Genomic DNA, 14,173 nt, shown 5'->3' with positions numbered 1-14,173 from the left:
GTCACCTTTTCTGAGGCTTGGTTAGCTTTTTTAGAAGCCTATCTCTCTCCTTGGTTCTGAGAGCTTAAGCTCCTGCTGCCAGTCCTTTGTCTTCTCTGCCTCTGCCAGTTTCTTGAAGTCCTCCTGAATGTGTCTTAGTTTCTATGGGGGAGGCAAGAGGATCGCCACCGCGGTCTCTGTCTTCCCTAGTTCTGATTCTGGTTGAGTTTGTCCCAGCTTATATGCTCTCTTATCAAAAGTGTGAATCTTGTAGAACTATAGTAAGTATTAAGTACATGTACTAAACTAGAGGACTGTTAAGCACCATGATAAATAACCATTGTCTCTATTGATTCCACTGACTTAGCTCTTTGTTTCAAGTTCTGGCCCATAACACCTCCCCAACTCCAGAAGGAAGAGTTGTTTTTTCTTTTAATCTTTGTGTACTTTGTAACACAAAACAGTGCCTGAGAACAAAGTAAGGGCTTAATAAATGCATGATGACTGATTAATCACATATACTTATTTACAGAGGATATAGACAGTAGGGCTGACAGAAGAGAAGGCATAAAGTAGAAGTGCTGATCAGATGCAAAACACTTTTGAGGAGGAACAGGATGAAAGGAAAAAGAATGAAGGAAAATCAGGAAAAGATATGATGGAGGTAAATACACAGTAATACTAACTGAATAAAAATTTTATAGCGAGTTTCTCTGAAAAAGGTACAGAGAATGAGTCAAATTTATATGAATATAAATCATTCCCTAAGTGATAAATGGGCAAAGGATATGAACAGGAAGTTTTTAAATGAAGAAATAAAAGCTATTTATAGTTATAAGAAAAAAGTGTGCTAAACTTACTATTGATTAGAGAAACGCAAATTAAATCAACTCTTATGTACAGACCTATCAGATTGGCTAATAGGACAGAAAAAGAAAATGGCAAATACCAACGGAATATGGAAAAACCATTGAGAAAGCACTGTTGGAGTTGTGAAGTGATCCAACCATTCAGGAGAACAATTTGGATTACGCCCAAAGGACTATGAAATCATATACACTTTGACTCAGCAAACTATTGCTAGGTCTACATCTCAAAAAGAGGATGTAAGGGGAGGGGTATATAAGGACCTATATGTACAAAAACATTTCTAACAGCTTTTTTTTTTGGGGGGGAGGGGGGATGAGGGGGAGGCAAGGGGTTAGAAATTGAAGGGATGTCCATTAATTGGGAAATGGCTGAACAAATTATGTTATATGACTTTAAGGAAATTATCTTGTGCCATAAAAAATGATGAGCAGAATGCTTATAGAAAAAACCTAGAAAGACTTACATGAACTGATGCAAAGTAAGCAGAACCAGCAGAACATTGTACACAGTAAGAGTAATATTATTTAACAGTAATAGTGTGAGATGATTTACCATAAATGACTAATATTCTCATCAATACAATGATCTAAGACAATTCCATAGGACTAAATGAAAAATGCCATCTTACACCAGAGTTTATATGCATATCAAAGCATACTTTTTAAAATTTTATTTTTCTTGGGGTTTTTTTGTTTTTTTCTTTCACAAGATGAGTAACGTGGAAATGTTTTTTTGATTGCACATGCATAACCTATAGCCAAATGCTTGCCTTTTCAATGAGGGAGGAGAAAAGAGAGGGAGGAAAAACACTTGAAACACAGAATTTAAATTTAAAAATGTTAAAATTGTTTTTACACACAATTGGAAAAAATAAAATATCGAAAACTTTTTAAAATCTATCCTTAGCTTAGATGAGAGGAAAGAATAATAATAAATAAAGCATAGAACTTGAACCCTTTCTCCTTGGTTTTACTTGACTAGCAATCTATCTACTAGAACAAGTGAATAACAACAGCAATAATAAATATATAGGCTTTAAAATTTCTGACTTACTTATGTATTATTTCAAATTGTTGTGCCACAGTTCTCTTTAAATGTCCTGACCCAGTTTCCCTAATTGTGCTATTTAGTTACACTGCCTCAGGTTATAACCATTCCCTCTTAATGTTTGATAGGATAAAGGTCTTATATCTTAGACCTTATGCTATACTTATTCCCTCTTAATGTTTAATGGGATAAAGGTCTTTATCCATTTTGGACATCATTAGCATATCAGGAGCCTTTACAGTACCTCCCTCCATTATGTCATCCTCATCCTAGGTTCCTCCCCTCATTAGATCATCCCCGTCCAGGTACCTTCCCCATTATGTCATGGAATCTGGTATCCAAATTCAGGGCTGGATTCTTTGAGACTCATTCAGCCCTGGGACCAAACATGGATCGATCCATTTGGTAGTAAATCTTTCCATTTAATAAACTATTAAATTGTTCTCTAATCTCTATCTTGCTCAGTTTCTCTGGCATTACAAAATGAGGTTTATAAACATGTGAGTTACTTTATAAATGAACAAACTGACAATTAGAGAGGTTAGGAATGATCACATAAAAAATCAAATAGCAGAAGCAAAATATTTTTCTGACTGCAGGTCCAAGTTAGACAGTTGATTACCACTGGCAGTGAATTTGTTGCTATTGGGCCATTTTTCAGTCATGTGACTTCCTTGAGGCTCTAGCTATCTACTAGTATTTTAGCACAGAGTTAGGGCTGAAAGAAGCCATGGAGATTATCTTAAATAACTCTCTCATTCCACAAATAGTAATATTGTTATGCCACAGTTCTTTTATTGTCCTCAGTCTCTCTAATTATCCTGACTCAGTTTCTCTGCTTCAGTTTATAATTATCAGCTCAAAGCTCAGTCCTGCAAAACCTCCCCTCTCTCTTTATCAGAATATTTGATAAGGAGAAAAGATCTAGAATATCAGAATGCCTCTCCCCATACCAAGCTACTAGAATGTCAGATACGTCTTCTCAAGAAGCCTCTCCCCATCTCTAGGGTTCCTCCCCAAACTGGATAGGAGTCATCCCATCCCCCATGCCTCCCCTCACCCTGTCAGAACTGGACTGTCAGAGTCCCGTTCCCACTCTCAGCACCCTGACTCCACTTCCACCTCAATCTATAATTCCCTCCCCCCCCCCCCCGCCCCCGGCCACCCCCCACCCCCTCAATCATATGTATATAGGTCATTGAGAACTCGCATTGTTCCTAGATTTTTGGAGACAATAGTCTCATTCAGCCCTGGGACCAAGCCATGTATTCATTTAGTCCCAGTAAATCTCCCCCATTTAATAAATTATTAAATACTCTCTAATCTCTATCTTGCCTCAGTTTCTCTGGCATTACAATATGAAGGCTAGAAAAGTGAAATTGTCTTGCACGAGAGGTCATTTAGATGGTAACTAGCAGAAACCTAGCGTAGAACCCAGGTCTTCACATTTCTAATTCCGATGTTCTATCCATTTAGCAGCCAAAGTACTTTTCCAAATCAAGTAGATGGAACAATTACAATATATACATCCTTCAATTTATACTAATATAAAACTACACTAAGCAATCAGTATGCTAAAATAAATTTCTAAAAAAAATTTTTTCACAAAGTGGCCTAAAACATTTCTATTCAATTGTTTCTAAGTGGTATAAGCAATCAAAAAAAATTTCATATCTTTAATGCAAAAGATACATCACAAGTCTTAGAATGATAGAAAAGAACTACTAAAGGTAAATTTAACTAATCAAAAAGCAAATATCTGAAGTATGTTGACAACAACTGTACTGTCATTCTAATGACAGAAGTAATAATAGCCATATAGTCAATAAACATTAACCACCCAGCAATGTGCTAAGCACCGGGGATTCAAAAAGAGGCAAAAGACATCCCTGCCCTCAAGTAGCTCATAATCTAATGGGAGAGACAACAAGCAAACTATACCCTGGATGTATAGGGGAGGAAAAAATGGGAAGGCACTAAAATCAAAGAGATTGGAAAAGGCTAACTCTGGAAGATGAAATTTTATAGGGACTGAAAAGAAGTAGGAGGGCATTCCAGGCATGGGGACAAGAGAAATTAAAATGCCCAGAAATGAGTGATGGAGGGGCTTGTTGGAGGAACAGCAAGAAGGCCTGTTATTGAAGAGGAAGGTATAAAACTGGAAAGGTAGGACAGGGTTAGGTTATAAATGGGTTTTGAATGATAAACAAGTTTATATTTGTTTCTGCAGGTAGAAAGGAGTCACTGGAGCTTGTGCAATATGGAGGTGACAGAATTCCACTAGATGAAACTCTCTGTTAAAAGTTAAACAGCTAAAAAATGCTAAAAATGGGTAATAAAAGGTGAGTTTTATCAAAGGACATCAGATCTGGAGGAGGACAATTCAATTCAATAAACATTTATTAAGGGTCTACTCTGCCAGGCACTGTGAAAAGTACAACTCCAATCCTAACACCATTTCTAAATAAAAGTAGATTTGGCTATAAATACTCCTGGGCTAAACAATACGTATAATTAGAGTCTGGTCCCCTAAACTGAAAGTGAAAAAGGAGAAGGAATGGAAGAAGACCCTCAGACAATCCTGTCTCAAAGGGGAATAGTGCCTGCCTGACCTTGGCCAGAATCCCAATTCTGAAGACTGAACTGAAAACATGGAGATATGATTTGAGTCTGTAGTGCATTATCTTCATTCAAATTACAGATTTAAGAATTCTACAATTCAACAAAAAGGGATATTTATTTATTCACCAGCAAAAGGATATCTTCATTACAAGCATTTTTTTTCACAAATTAAAATTACAGGTAATAAGATAGCTCATTACAGCAAAAATGATAATGTACCAACAAATCGAAAAATGGGGATAAAATAAAAGTCTAGCTGAAAGTAGAAGTCAGAGTAGCTACAGCCAAGGAGTTTTTCCACTCTATCACATGCTTCTCTTTAGCCTTTCTCAGAAATAGAAGAAAACATCCCCAGAAAAATCACTGATGGACACAATAATAGATCAGCCCAGTTCCTTTACAGGTTAGAACTCTAGCTGCGAGGAGTCCACAAAAATTATGTTTGTCAAGACTTATAGCAAACTAAATTATGTGCAGAAAAAAATAGTAATTAAATAAAAATTACTACAAATGAAATTTTTTTTCTTTTGAAAGATTCTCATCTAGTTTGTCATCTAGTTTCACATGCAAAAAAAAAAAAAAGGTAAGCCTTTTACATAGAAAATATGATTGATGTAATATACTACTAAAAAGAACACTGGAGAGATGAGTAGTCACAATTAAATTCTAGTTTCAGACTTTCCATTAATTAGCTGAGTGACTCAAATATGTCCTTTAATCTTTTTAACCCTTTTAATCTCATTTTCCTTAAAATGAAGGATAGGTTTTCTAAGGTCTTTATAAAGTCTAAAATTCTACTGGGAGGGAGGAGTACCATGATTCTGTCATCAATCACTGTGTTCTTCAAGCCATTGGTTTGCCAGAGAGACAAACAATATGATTCTCATAATCTACTTTGTTCTTTGAAAGTCCTTTACAATTGAAAAATGCAAAGGTCTCATAAAAAAAGCTTGAGTACTGAAGGCGCTATTCTTTGCAAAGGTGGAAAATCAAGTCTTGAATTGTTATGCCACAGTTCTCTTTTATTGTCCTGACTCAGTTTCCCTAATTATCCTGACCCAGTCCAGACTCAGTTTCTCTAATTGTTCTGCTTCAGTTTATAATTATCAGCTCAAAACTCAGTCCTGTAAAACCTCCCCTCCCTCTTTATCAGAATATTTAATAAGGATAAAAGATCTCATGTTTTAGATTATCAGAATGCGTCTCCCCATCCCAAGCTACCAGAATGCCAGATAAGGTCTTATCAAGATGCCTCCCCCATCTTGGGAGGCTCACCCCACCTATCAGGGTCCCGTTACTGCTCTCAGCACCCGGACTCCGCCCCTGCCTCAACCTACCCCCTGAGTCTGAGCCATGTGTATATAGGTCATTGAGAACTCACATTGTTTGGAGGATAGTCTCATTCAGCCCTGGAACCAAACCATAGATCGTCCCAGTAAATTTCTCCCAATTAATAAATTATTAAATACTCTCTAATCTCTATTTGCTTCAGTTTCTCCGGCATTAAAGAATGACTTTACCAAAGACTGGGTACTTTTTTTTTTTTTAACAAAGATAACTATTTCTCCTTCCTAACATACTGGATGAAAACTCATTTAAGAATTATGTGTTCCGAAATAATCAATTACTTCATTTCGACTTCATGACAAACGTTTGCAAGGTCAAGAACTGCCTTTTATTGTTTACACTCCCCACCCTGTCCTTCCGAAATTACCCAAGGAATAGCAAGATCAGGACTGGATCCACCAATACAGAAATTTCTAAATGCATTCGCTATTTCCAAGACCTTCCACATTGGATGTCTGAGGAGAAATTTTAAGTAATTACACAATGCACAAAGCATCGAATAAATTTCGCTCGGAGCGGTCTCCTGGCCTTCTACATACTGAGGAATCTGGGCCAATGATTTCATGTTGCCGGCCAGTCCCCTGCCCCGGCACAAGACTAAGCCAGCAGTGCCCGGGAGCACCAGCCCAGCCGCCTGCACCTCACCATTCTGGGATCAAAGCAAAACTGAAAAGAGGCCTAACTGCCCGAATAGTTCAGGAGCTGGGAAAAAAAGTGGGGAGGAGGGACGAAGAGACTAGGAAGAGGAAGAGTCGCTCAGAGGATCAGGGCGGCGGTCAAGGGCGGGCCTGCCCATAGGGGTCGGGCCGGGAGGCCCCGCCCCGGGGATGCTCCAGAAGGGCCAGGTGAGCGCCTGCCTCCGCCCCTGCCCCCGCCACCACGCAGGGGCCCAAGTAGGGCCAGACGCGCCACCTGCCCGAATTAGGTACCACCAGTCGGAGATTGCGTTAAGGAAAGAGGGGGCCGAGGGCTGACCCGCGGGCGGGGGTGGAGAGAGGGGAAGGGAAAGAGGGGCGTCTGACCCCGCCCTCGCAGTTACCTGTTATGCCGCTCGCCCCCAGGCCCGGACCCTGCGGCGCTGTAGTAGGCTGCTCGTTTGCGGTTAGCAGCTACTGCAGCCACAACGGCACTGCGCACTGGGTAGAGTGGGATCTGGTCCGCCATGTTCCGGCCGCCCCCACCCCCACCCCAGTCACCGCCGCCGCCGCCGCCTTCTGTCCCCTCCCCTTCTCTTTCCCCCTCCTCTTTCCTCGAGCTAGGAACGGGCGCGTCACCCGCACGCGCACGCCTCGAGGAGATCTCCAATGAGAATGCGGGTCCCACCCTCCAGCCCTCTTCCCAGGTGACGTCACGCTTTGATGAAAAGTCGGAGGAGCTCAGAAGAAGCTGGGCCTATGGAGTCTCTTTCCTACCTGAAGAAGTGAGGGGCTGGGCGCATGCGCGCCTTCTAGAGTTTGGTGTGCGTTAGTGGAGTGGTGGAATGGGTGAAAGGAAGGATCCTCGCCAATTTCTGGGGCTAGGGATGGGTGGGAGTGTCAGAAGCAGCTGAAACCAGTGGAGCGAGGCCTGGCACAAGTGCAGTAGTATCTTATGGGCGCAATCCCTTTCTTGAATAATTCAGTTTGAAATCCACCATCCAGCTTCTGGCCTCAAGACATAAAGGGCTGCATTTGGGAGAGTGTGGGACTGCAGAACACTAAGGATTTGGTCCAGAGGGAGGAGGGACCTTTACTAATAATTCTTAAGCTATTTAATCACTATGACTCTAATGTCACAGTTTTTTGTTTTTTTTTTAATTTTATTTAATAATTACTTTATATTGACAGAATCCATGCCAGGGTAATTTTTTACAGCATTATCCCTTGCACTCGTTTCTGTTCTGATTTTTCCCCTCCCTCCCTCCACCCCCTCCCCTAGATGGCAAGCAGTCCTTTATATATTAAATAGGTTACAGTATATCCTAGATACAATATATGTGTGCAGAACTGAACAGTTCTCTTGTTGCACAGGAAGAATTGGATTCAGAAGGTAAAAATAACTCGGGAAGAAAAACAAAAATGCAAATAGTTCACATTCGTTTCCCAGTGTTCTTTCTTTGGGTGTAGCTGCTTCTGTCCATCATTTATCAATTGAAACTCAGATCTCTTTGTCAAAGAAATCCACTTCCATCAAAATATGTCCTCATACAATATCGTTTGTCGATATTGTATCCTGGTTCTGCTCATTTCACTTAGCATCAGTTCATGTAAGTCTTGCCAGTTCTCTCTAATGTCACAGTTCTTAAAGACCGCAGGATGCCAGGAAGACATTCACCCTTTCAAACAGTCCTCAGGTTACAATTCTGTTTCCTACTTCTCCCTTGGAGGAGTTCATAGTGGGCAAAGGAGAAGGAGGAGAAGGCAAATACAACATTGGACATTTCAAGTGCCTTGAAACAAATCTTTTGGGGTTTTTCCCCCACTTCTAATAAGGATTCAAGAATGAAGTCAACAAGTATTTATTACATAATTAACATGAGCCTGGCACTGTGCTAAGTGCTGGAGATACAAATGCAAGCATTTCAAGCAGCTTACATTCTAAAAGGCCCTGGTTCAAGCCTTGGCAACTTTTTTGTGACCTCACTTGGAGTTTTCTTGACGGAGAGACTGAAATAGTTTCCTTCTCCATCTCATTTTACATGAGACAAAGGGTTTAATGACTTGCCTAGGGTCACACAGCTAGTAAAATGCCAGTAAAGGCCAGATTTGAACTCGGGATGACTCTTCCTCGACTTCAGGCCTATCACTCTATCCATTGTACCACCTAGCTCCTCTAAAAGGGACAGCCAGTAAAAATAAGTTGAAAAGGGGGTGAAGTCCATGAGAATACCCTAGGGAAAGGTAGATATAGTCCTATGAAGAGACAGGAAGACAGCCTGGAGAGTAATGAAGATGTGGTTAGTTTGGGTCTCTTCCTTTAAAAAGAGGCCCTGAGAGGAACCACAGAAAGAAGCAGAGGGCTAAGTACATTCAAATGGGAGGATTCCAGAGGAAAGACATTTCTATTGGCATAGTAGACTTCTAGAAGACTGGTGGAGTTGAGGCAGCAGTGCAGCCTGCTGGAGTTTGCAGGGTTTTATCCTTTACAAAGGAGAAAAAATTATAGAATCTTAGAGTTAGATGTGAACAGGACTTTAGAAGTCATATACTCCCACCCTCCTTATTAGACAGAAGAGAAATTGAAATCCAAACAAGTTAACTGCTTTGCACAAGATGATATACAGCTCAAGTTTTTAAATACCAGTCTTCTGCATCTAAAATGTTTTTTTTTCCACTGCACTTTGCTACCTCCTTATAATTAGCTTTAAGTCCAAAGTATGGTACTACTTCCCTCCTTTGTTGTTCTGCCATTTCCAGCTCTTAATGACTCACTGGACTATATAGCATATCAATATTGTCTGTGGGGTTTTCTTGGTATAAAGATACTAGAGTCCATTTCCTTCTCAATCAGATTAAAGTAAATTTGTCCAGGCTCACACATCTAGTGAGTATTTGAAGTCTGATTTGAACTTGGGTCTTCCTGACTTGAATATATGCCCCAAGTTTTAGAAAGTTAAAGGAAAGGATAAACATAATCCCATGGCTTGATATTCTGAAAACATAGTCAACTCAGAAGAAATGGGAAGTTCCTCTGAATGAAGTTCTGATGATATAATCATTTAATAGATTTGGAACTCAGAAGGAAATTAAAAGTTCATTGTTCATCCACATTATCTGTCCAAGATATATCTTATCCAAGATAAATTCTACGAACTGTCCATAAATCTGCACATCAGAATCTAGACATTATGTCCATTGTTGGCAATTTTTCATCCACTACTGTTTTTCCTGTGTGGACAGTTAGATTTTTTTTTCCCGTAATTATAGATCTTACTGAGGAAACTATATATTGTTCTAGAACTCCATATCTATGAGCAAATATCTGGATGACTTCAATTTCTATAAGGATACCGTATTTCATGTGAATTTTGTGTTAGACATACAAAGAGCTATAAGGGGTATCTGAAGTAATCTAATGTTATAAATGAGAATACTGGGGCCAAAAAGGTTGGCTTAGAGATTTGTACAAAATCATCCTACACATGGCAAAGAATTCTGGTAAACCTACAATTCCTTGTTTTAAACATCGTTTGATAATACAAAGTTATGTCTACCTTTCAAGGATTTTTTTGGTCATCAAGGCACAAAATTAAATAGAATAGTGAGAAAAGTCTTGACTCTCTCTGGGTAATTAAACAGTGCTTTTCATAATCTTGCACATCAATATTTTTGATGTATGAATTAGGAAATATCACAGGCTCCAAAAAGTTAAAGTTGTATATCACCCTAAGATTAACAGAGAAACATGGACTGGATTTAAGTAGTTCAAGTATTCCTTCAAATAAAGATTAATTGAAAAGGAAAAGCATTATGAAGAACATCATCAGGAAGGTGTGTGATAAGAAAAGAAAATAGGCTGGTCATTTAGCAAGATTGAAGACCAATGTGGTCTTCTTATACTTAGTCTCCTTGAGAGATTAAGACATTTAGAAAAATGGCCCAGCATTTGGGATAGACCTTCTATGGAAAATTTATAAGGGAACACAGATAAGCATGTGGTGATAATTATAAATTGAAGCCTTTTCTCTACAATATTAAGATCAATCTTTTTTCTACCTAAATACACAAACTATATCCAAGTCCAGATTCATATGTGGAATCTCAAGAAGAAACATGTACATTCGTTTGAAAAAAGATGTGCTCCACTGAAGAACTTATCTCCAAGCTTGCTCCCTTAGTACTGAAAAGATCTATTTGGAAGATAAAAGAAATTCTTTAGGATGCTTCCTCCCTTGCTTCCGATTCTTATTTGCAATGTGAACCTAAATAAATCCCTTTAATCTTTCCTTGATTCAGTTTCTTGTCTGTAGAAATGGGGATAAATAATAATAAAGTTCCTCCCAAACTTGTCATAAGGAGTAAATGAGATAACTTGTAAAAGTACTTTGAAAACTTTAAAACACCATATAATTGGTAGTTGTTGTTGTTGTTGTTGTTATGATTATGATTATGATTATTATTATAGCTGTGACTGTCTCATCAACCTTAGGGCATGTTTGCAATGGTACTGTGGACATGAGGGATATTACTTTCTACAAATAAGCTAGAAAAGGAAATGGCAAACTACTCTACTATCTTTGCCAAGAAAACGCCAAATGGGGCCATAAAAAGTGAAACTTGACTAGAAAATAATAAAGCAAAACATCTTCCAGAGATAGTAAGAATAAGCATCAAATTTTCTCATTGGGTAAATTAGGACTTGAAATTCGCATTTTCATGAAAGATAAGGTGTGGGAGTGTAGAAACCACTCTTAACTGGGATTTTCTGATCAGAAAGAAGTGAATTCCCATGAAATTCCTTTAAAAATGAGCTCTTGCTAGTAATTGTATGTAGGAAGTATAACAAGTTTAAGAGGCAACAAGATGGCTCAGTGGATAAGAATCCTGGCCTGTAGTCAGGAAGTTGTTCTTCAGACATATCTGACTCTTCATGATTCCATTTGAATTTTCTTGGTAAAGATACTGAAGTGATTTGCCATTTCCTTCTCCAGCTCATTCTACAAATGAGGAACTGAGGCAAATAAGGTTAAGTGGCTTGCCCAGGATAACATGTTACTAAGTAACAGGTTACTAAGTTACAAGGATAACATGAGACCAGATTTGAACTCAGAAAGATGAGTCTTCCTGACTTCAGACCCAGCATGTTATCTATTTTGCTGCCTACCTGCCCCAACAAGTTCTGAGTTCAAAGGGGGACTCAGAGACACTTTCTAGTTATATCACCGAAAAAAAATGACACCCTCTGCCTTAGAGACACATTAGGTTGGTGGCTAGAATGCTAGGTCTGCAGTCAAGAAGACCTGAATTAAAATCTAGCCTTATACACTAGCTGTGTGATCCTAGTAACTCACCTAACTTCTATTTGTGTTATTCTATTGGAAAGGAAATATCAAATCACTCCATTATGTTTGCTAAGAAAACCTTATTTTTAAAAAACCTTATAAACAGTATTGGCATACTATGAATTGCAGGACCACAAAACTCCAATATGATTGAACAACAGAAAGTATAAAGCACCAGAAACTAGAAGAACTAGGCAGTAGGATCACTCTTCTCTTTTTCTTCCTGACCTTGCCCCAGGACTATCCGGATCCCAACTGGGGCTGCTGGATAAGAATGGTAACATGGCTTCTTATACCACTTGATTGAGCTAAAAGTCACCAACTAAAATTCTTCTGATGAGATGTGTGAGTAATCTCAAGACTAGTTTGGCTGGATTATATAATATGAGAGGAACGGTATTGTGTAATGAGGCTGAAAAGGTAGGTTAGGGGACAGATTGTGATGCACAATAAAAGCCAAACAAAAGAAATACATATATGTATACATACTTCTAGCCCCTGGTATGAATTGAACACTGACATGGTATGGTCAGACCTGTGCTTAATGATCACTTTAGCAACTCTATGGAAGATGGACTGGAATGGGGAGATTTTGAGCATGGAGACCAATTACATAGTTTAGATGAAAGGTAATAAGAAAACTAAGATGATAGCTATTTGCTTATCAAGAAAGGGATTGACATGAGTGATTTTTGGAGGTAGAATCAATAAGACATGGCAACAAATTTCATATAGGAAAGAGTAAAGGATCAGGCATGACTTAGGTTTTTAATCTGAGTAACTGGAAGGCTGGTGGGGTGGGGAGAAGTGATAATAGAAAGGTCTGGAATATGGGGGGGGAGGTGACGTTTGAGGGGAAATATAATGTTCTGTTCAGAATTAGTTGAGTTTAAGATAACTATTATCAGTAGTCTCTAGTATTTATAATACTTTAAAAGTCCATAAAGTGCTTTTACATTTTCTAATTCATTTGATCCTTAAAATAACTCTGTGAGATGGATAGTTTTATTATTTTCATTTTAGAAATGAAGTAGTTGAGACACAAAAGTTTAAGTGGTTTCCCTAGGTTCACACCATTAGCAAGGATCTGAGACAGGATTGGAATTTGAATATTCCCGAATTCCCAGGTCTCTGCTCTCTATCTACTATGCTACCTAACTGCCCCTAGTATACATCCCTGATTTATATCTGGCCATCAGATGGCTTTAGAGGATAAAGTAAAGCAGATGATCTTGCACAGCCCTCCTTCACTTAATGCTGACCTCATTCTTGTAGGCCTGTAAAAACTGGACAACATACCACCAGTACCATGCCATGAAAGTCATTTGTTTCCATTTGAATTGTTAGGAACATTCTGAAAATCACCTGGCAGCATACCAAATATTGAGATCCTTTCTCAAACTAAATTGCCAAACATTCCAACTCTATAGAGAGAGCTCAGCTCCATTAGGTTGGCCATAGTGGCCAAATGTATGCTTGCCAAGAAGATTATTTTATGGAGAACTCAAGACAGGGCAAGAGCTCATAAGATGGTCAGAAAAACCTGTACAAGAATACTCTCAAGGAGAACTTTAGAATTAATTGTATGACATGGGAGACACTAACACAGAACCCACCCAGCATGGCATACTCTCATCAGAGAAAATGCTGTGTTATATAAGCAAAGTAGAATTGAATTAGCTCAGACGAAATGCAAGATGCGCAAAATTAGAGATGTCACCCCAAATATTCATTTGGATTATTTGTGCCTAAACTGTGGCAGAGCATTCTGAGTTCATATTGGTCTGATCAGCCACAGTCTAATACACTGTAATTTAAATCTAACAGTGATGTCATTTGGGTCCTCTTCCAGAATGAAGGACAACAACCAATTCACTTGCATGTCATGGCATCCCTGATAGAGGATAAACAACAGCAACAAAATGCCCATTAGGAAGTTGGTAGCATGGGAGGTGAATTCAGAAAGAGTAAGAATGGATTTGGAGTCATTTCCACAGAGATAAGAAAATTGAAGGCAGTTAATAAGATCACTGAACAAGAAACTATAGAGAGAAAAACGGAAGGCCCAGGACAAACCCTTGATGTAGAGATGAAGTTAAGAGTGAGGACTTAGATGATAAATAATCATAGACTCAGAAGGAAAAAAATACCTTTGAAAGAGAAAAAAAATGAACAAGAAAGAGTCCCAACACAATGAAAAAATATATGAATTAAGAGAAATGGAAATATAAATGATGTCAGGGGAAAAATCAAACTACCAAAAGAAATACTAGAAATGAAACTGCAATAAATGAATACAGGGTACAATGGGAAAATTGAAGGGAAAAA

At 38.7% G+C, this 14,173-nt stretch overlaps 1 protein-coding gene across 2 annotated transcripts in view; it reads right to left on the bottom strand.

Moving 5' to 3' along the window:
- Nucleotides 1-7,133, bottom strand: part of ATP9B (ATPase phospholipid transporting 9B (putative)) — a 431,234-nt gene extending 424,101 nt beyond the window's left edge. Inside the window, exon 1 of one of the 2 annotated variants that reach the window (XM_051970555.1) lies at nt 6,905-7,133. In XM_051970555.1, coding sequence (XP_051826515.1) covers nt 6,905-7,029 — 125 coding nt within the window. In that variant the 5' untranslated portion in view covers nt 7,030-7,133. The remainder of the gene's footprint in view (nt 1-6,904) is intronic. The other variant, XM_051970554.1, reaches the window with a different exon arrangement.
- Nucleotides 7,134-14,173: the final 7,040 nt, after the last annotated feature.

The sequence above is a fragment of the Antechinus flavipes genome, chromosome 1, assembly GCF_016432865.1.
Source record: "Antechinus flavipes isolate AdamAnt ecotype Samford, QLD, Australia chromosome 1, AdamAnt_v2, whole genome shotgun sequence".
Classification (NCBI taxonomy): Eukaryota; Metazoa; Chordata; class Mammalia; order Dasyuromorphia; family Dasyuridae; genus Antechinus; species Antechinus flavipes.
Note: the sequence above shows the minus strand (reverse complement) of the source record. Positions and strands in the feature narration are given on the sequence as shown.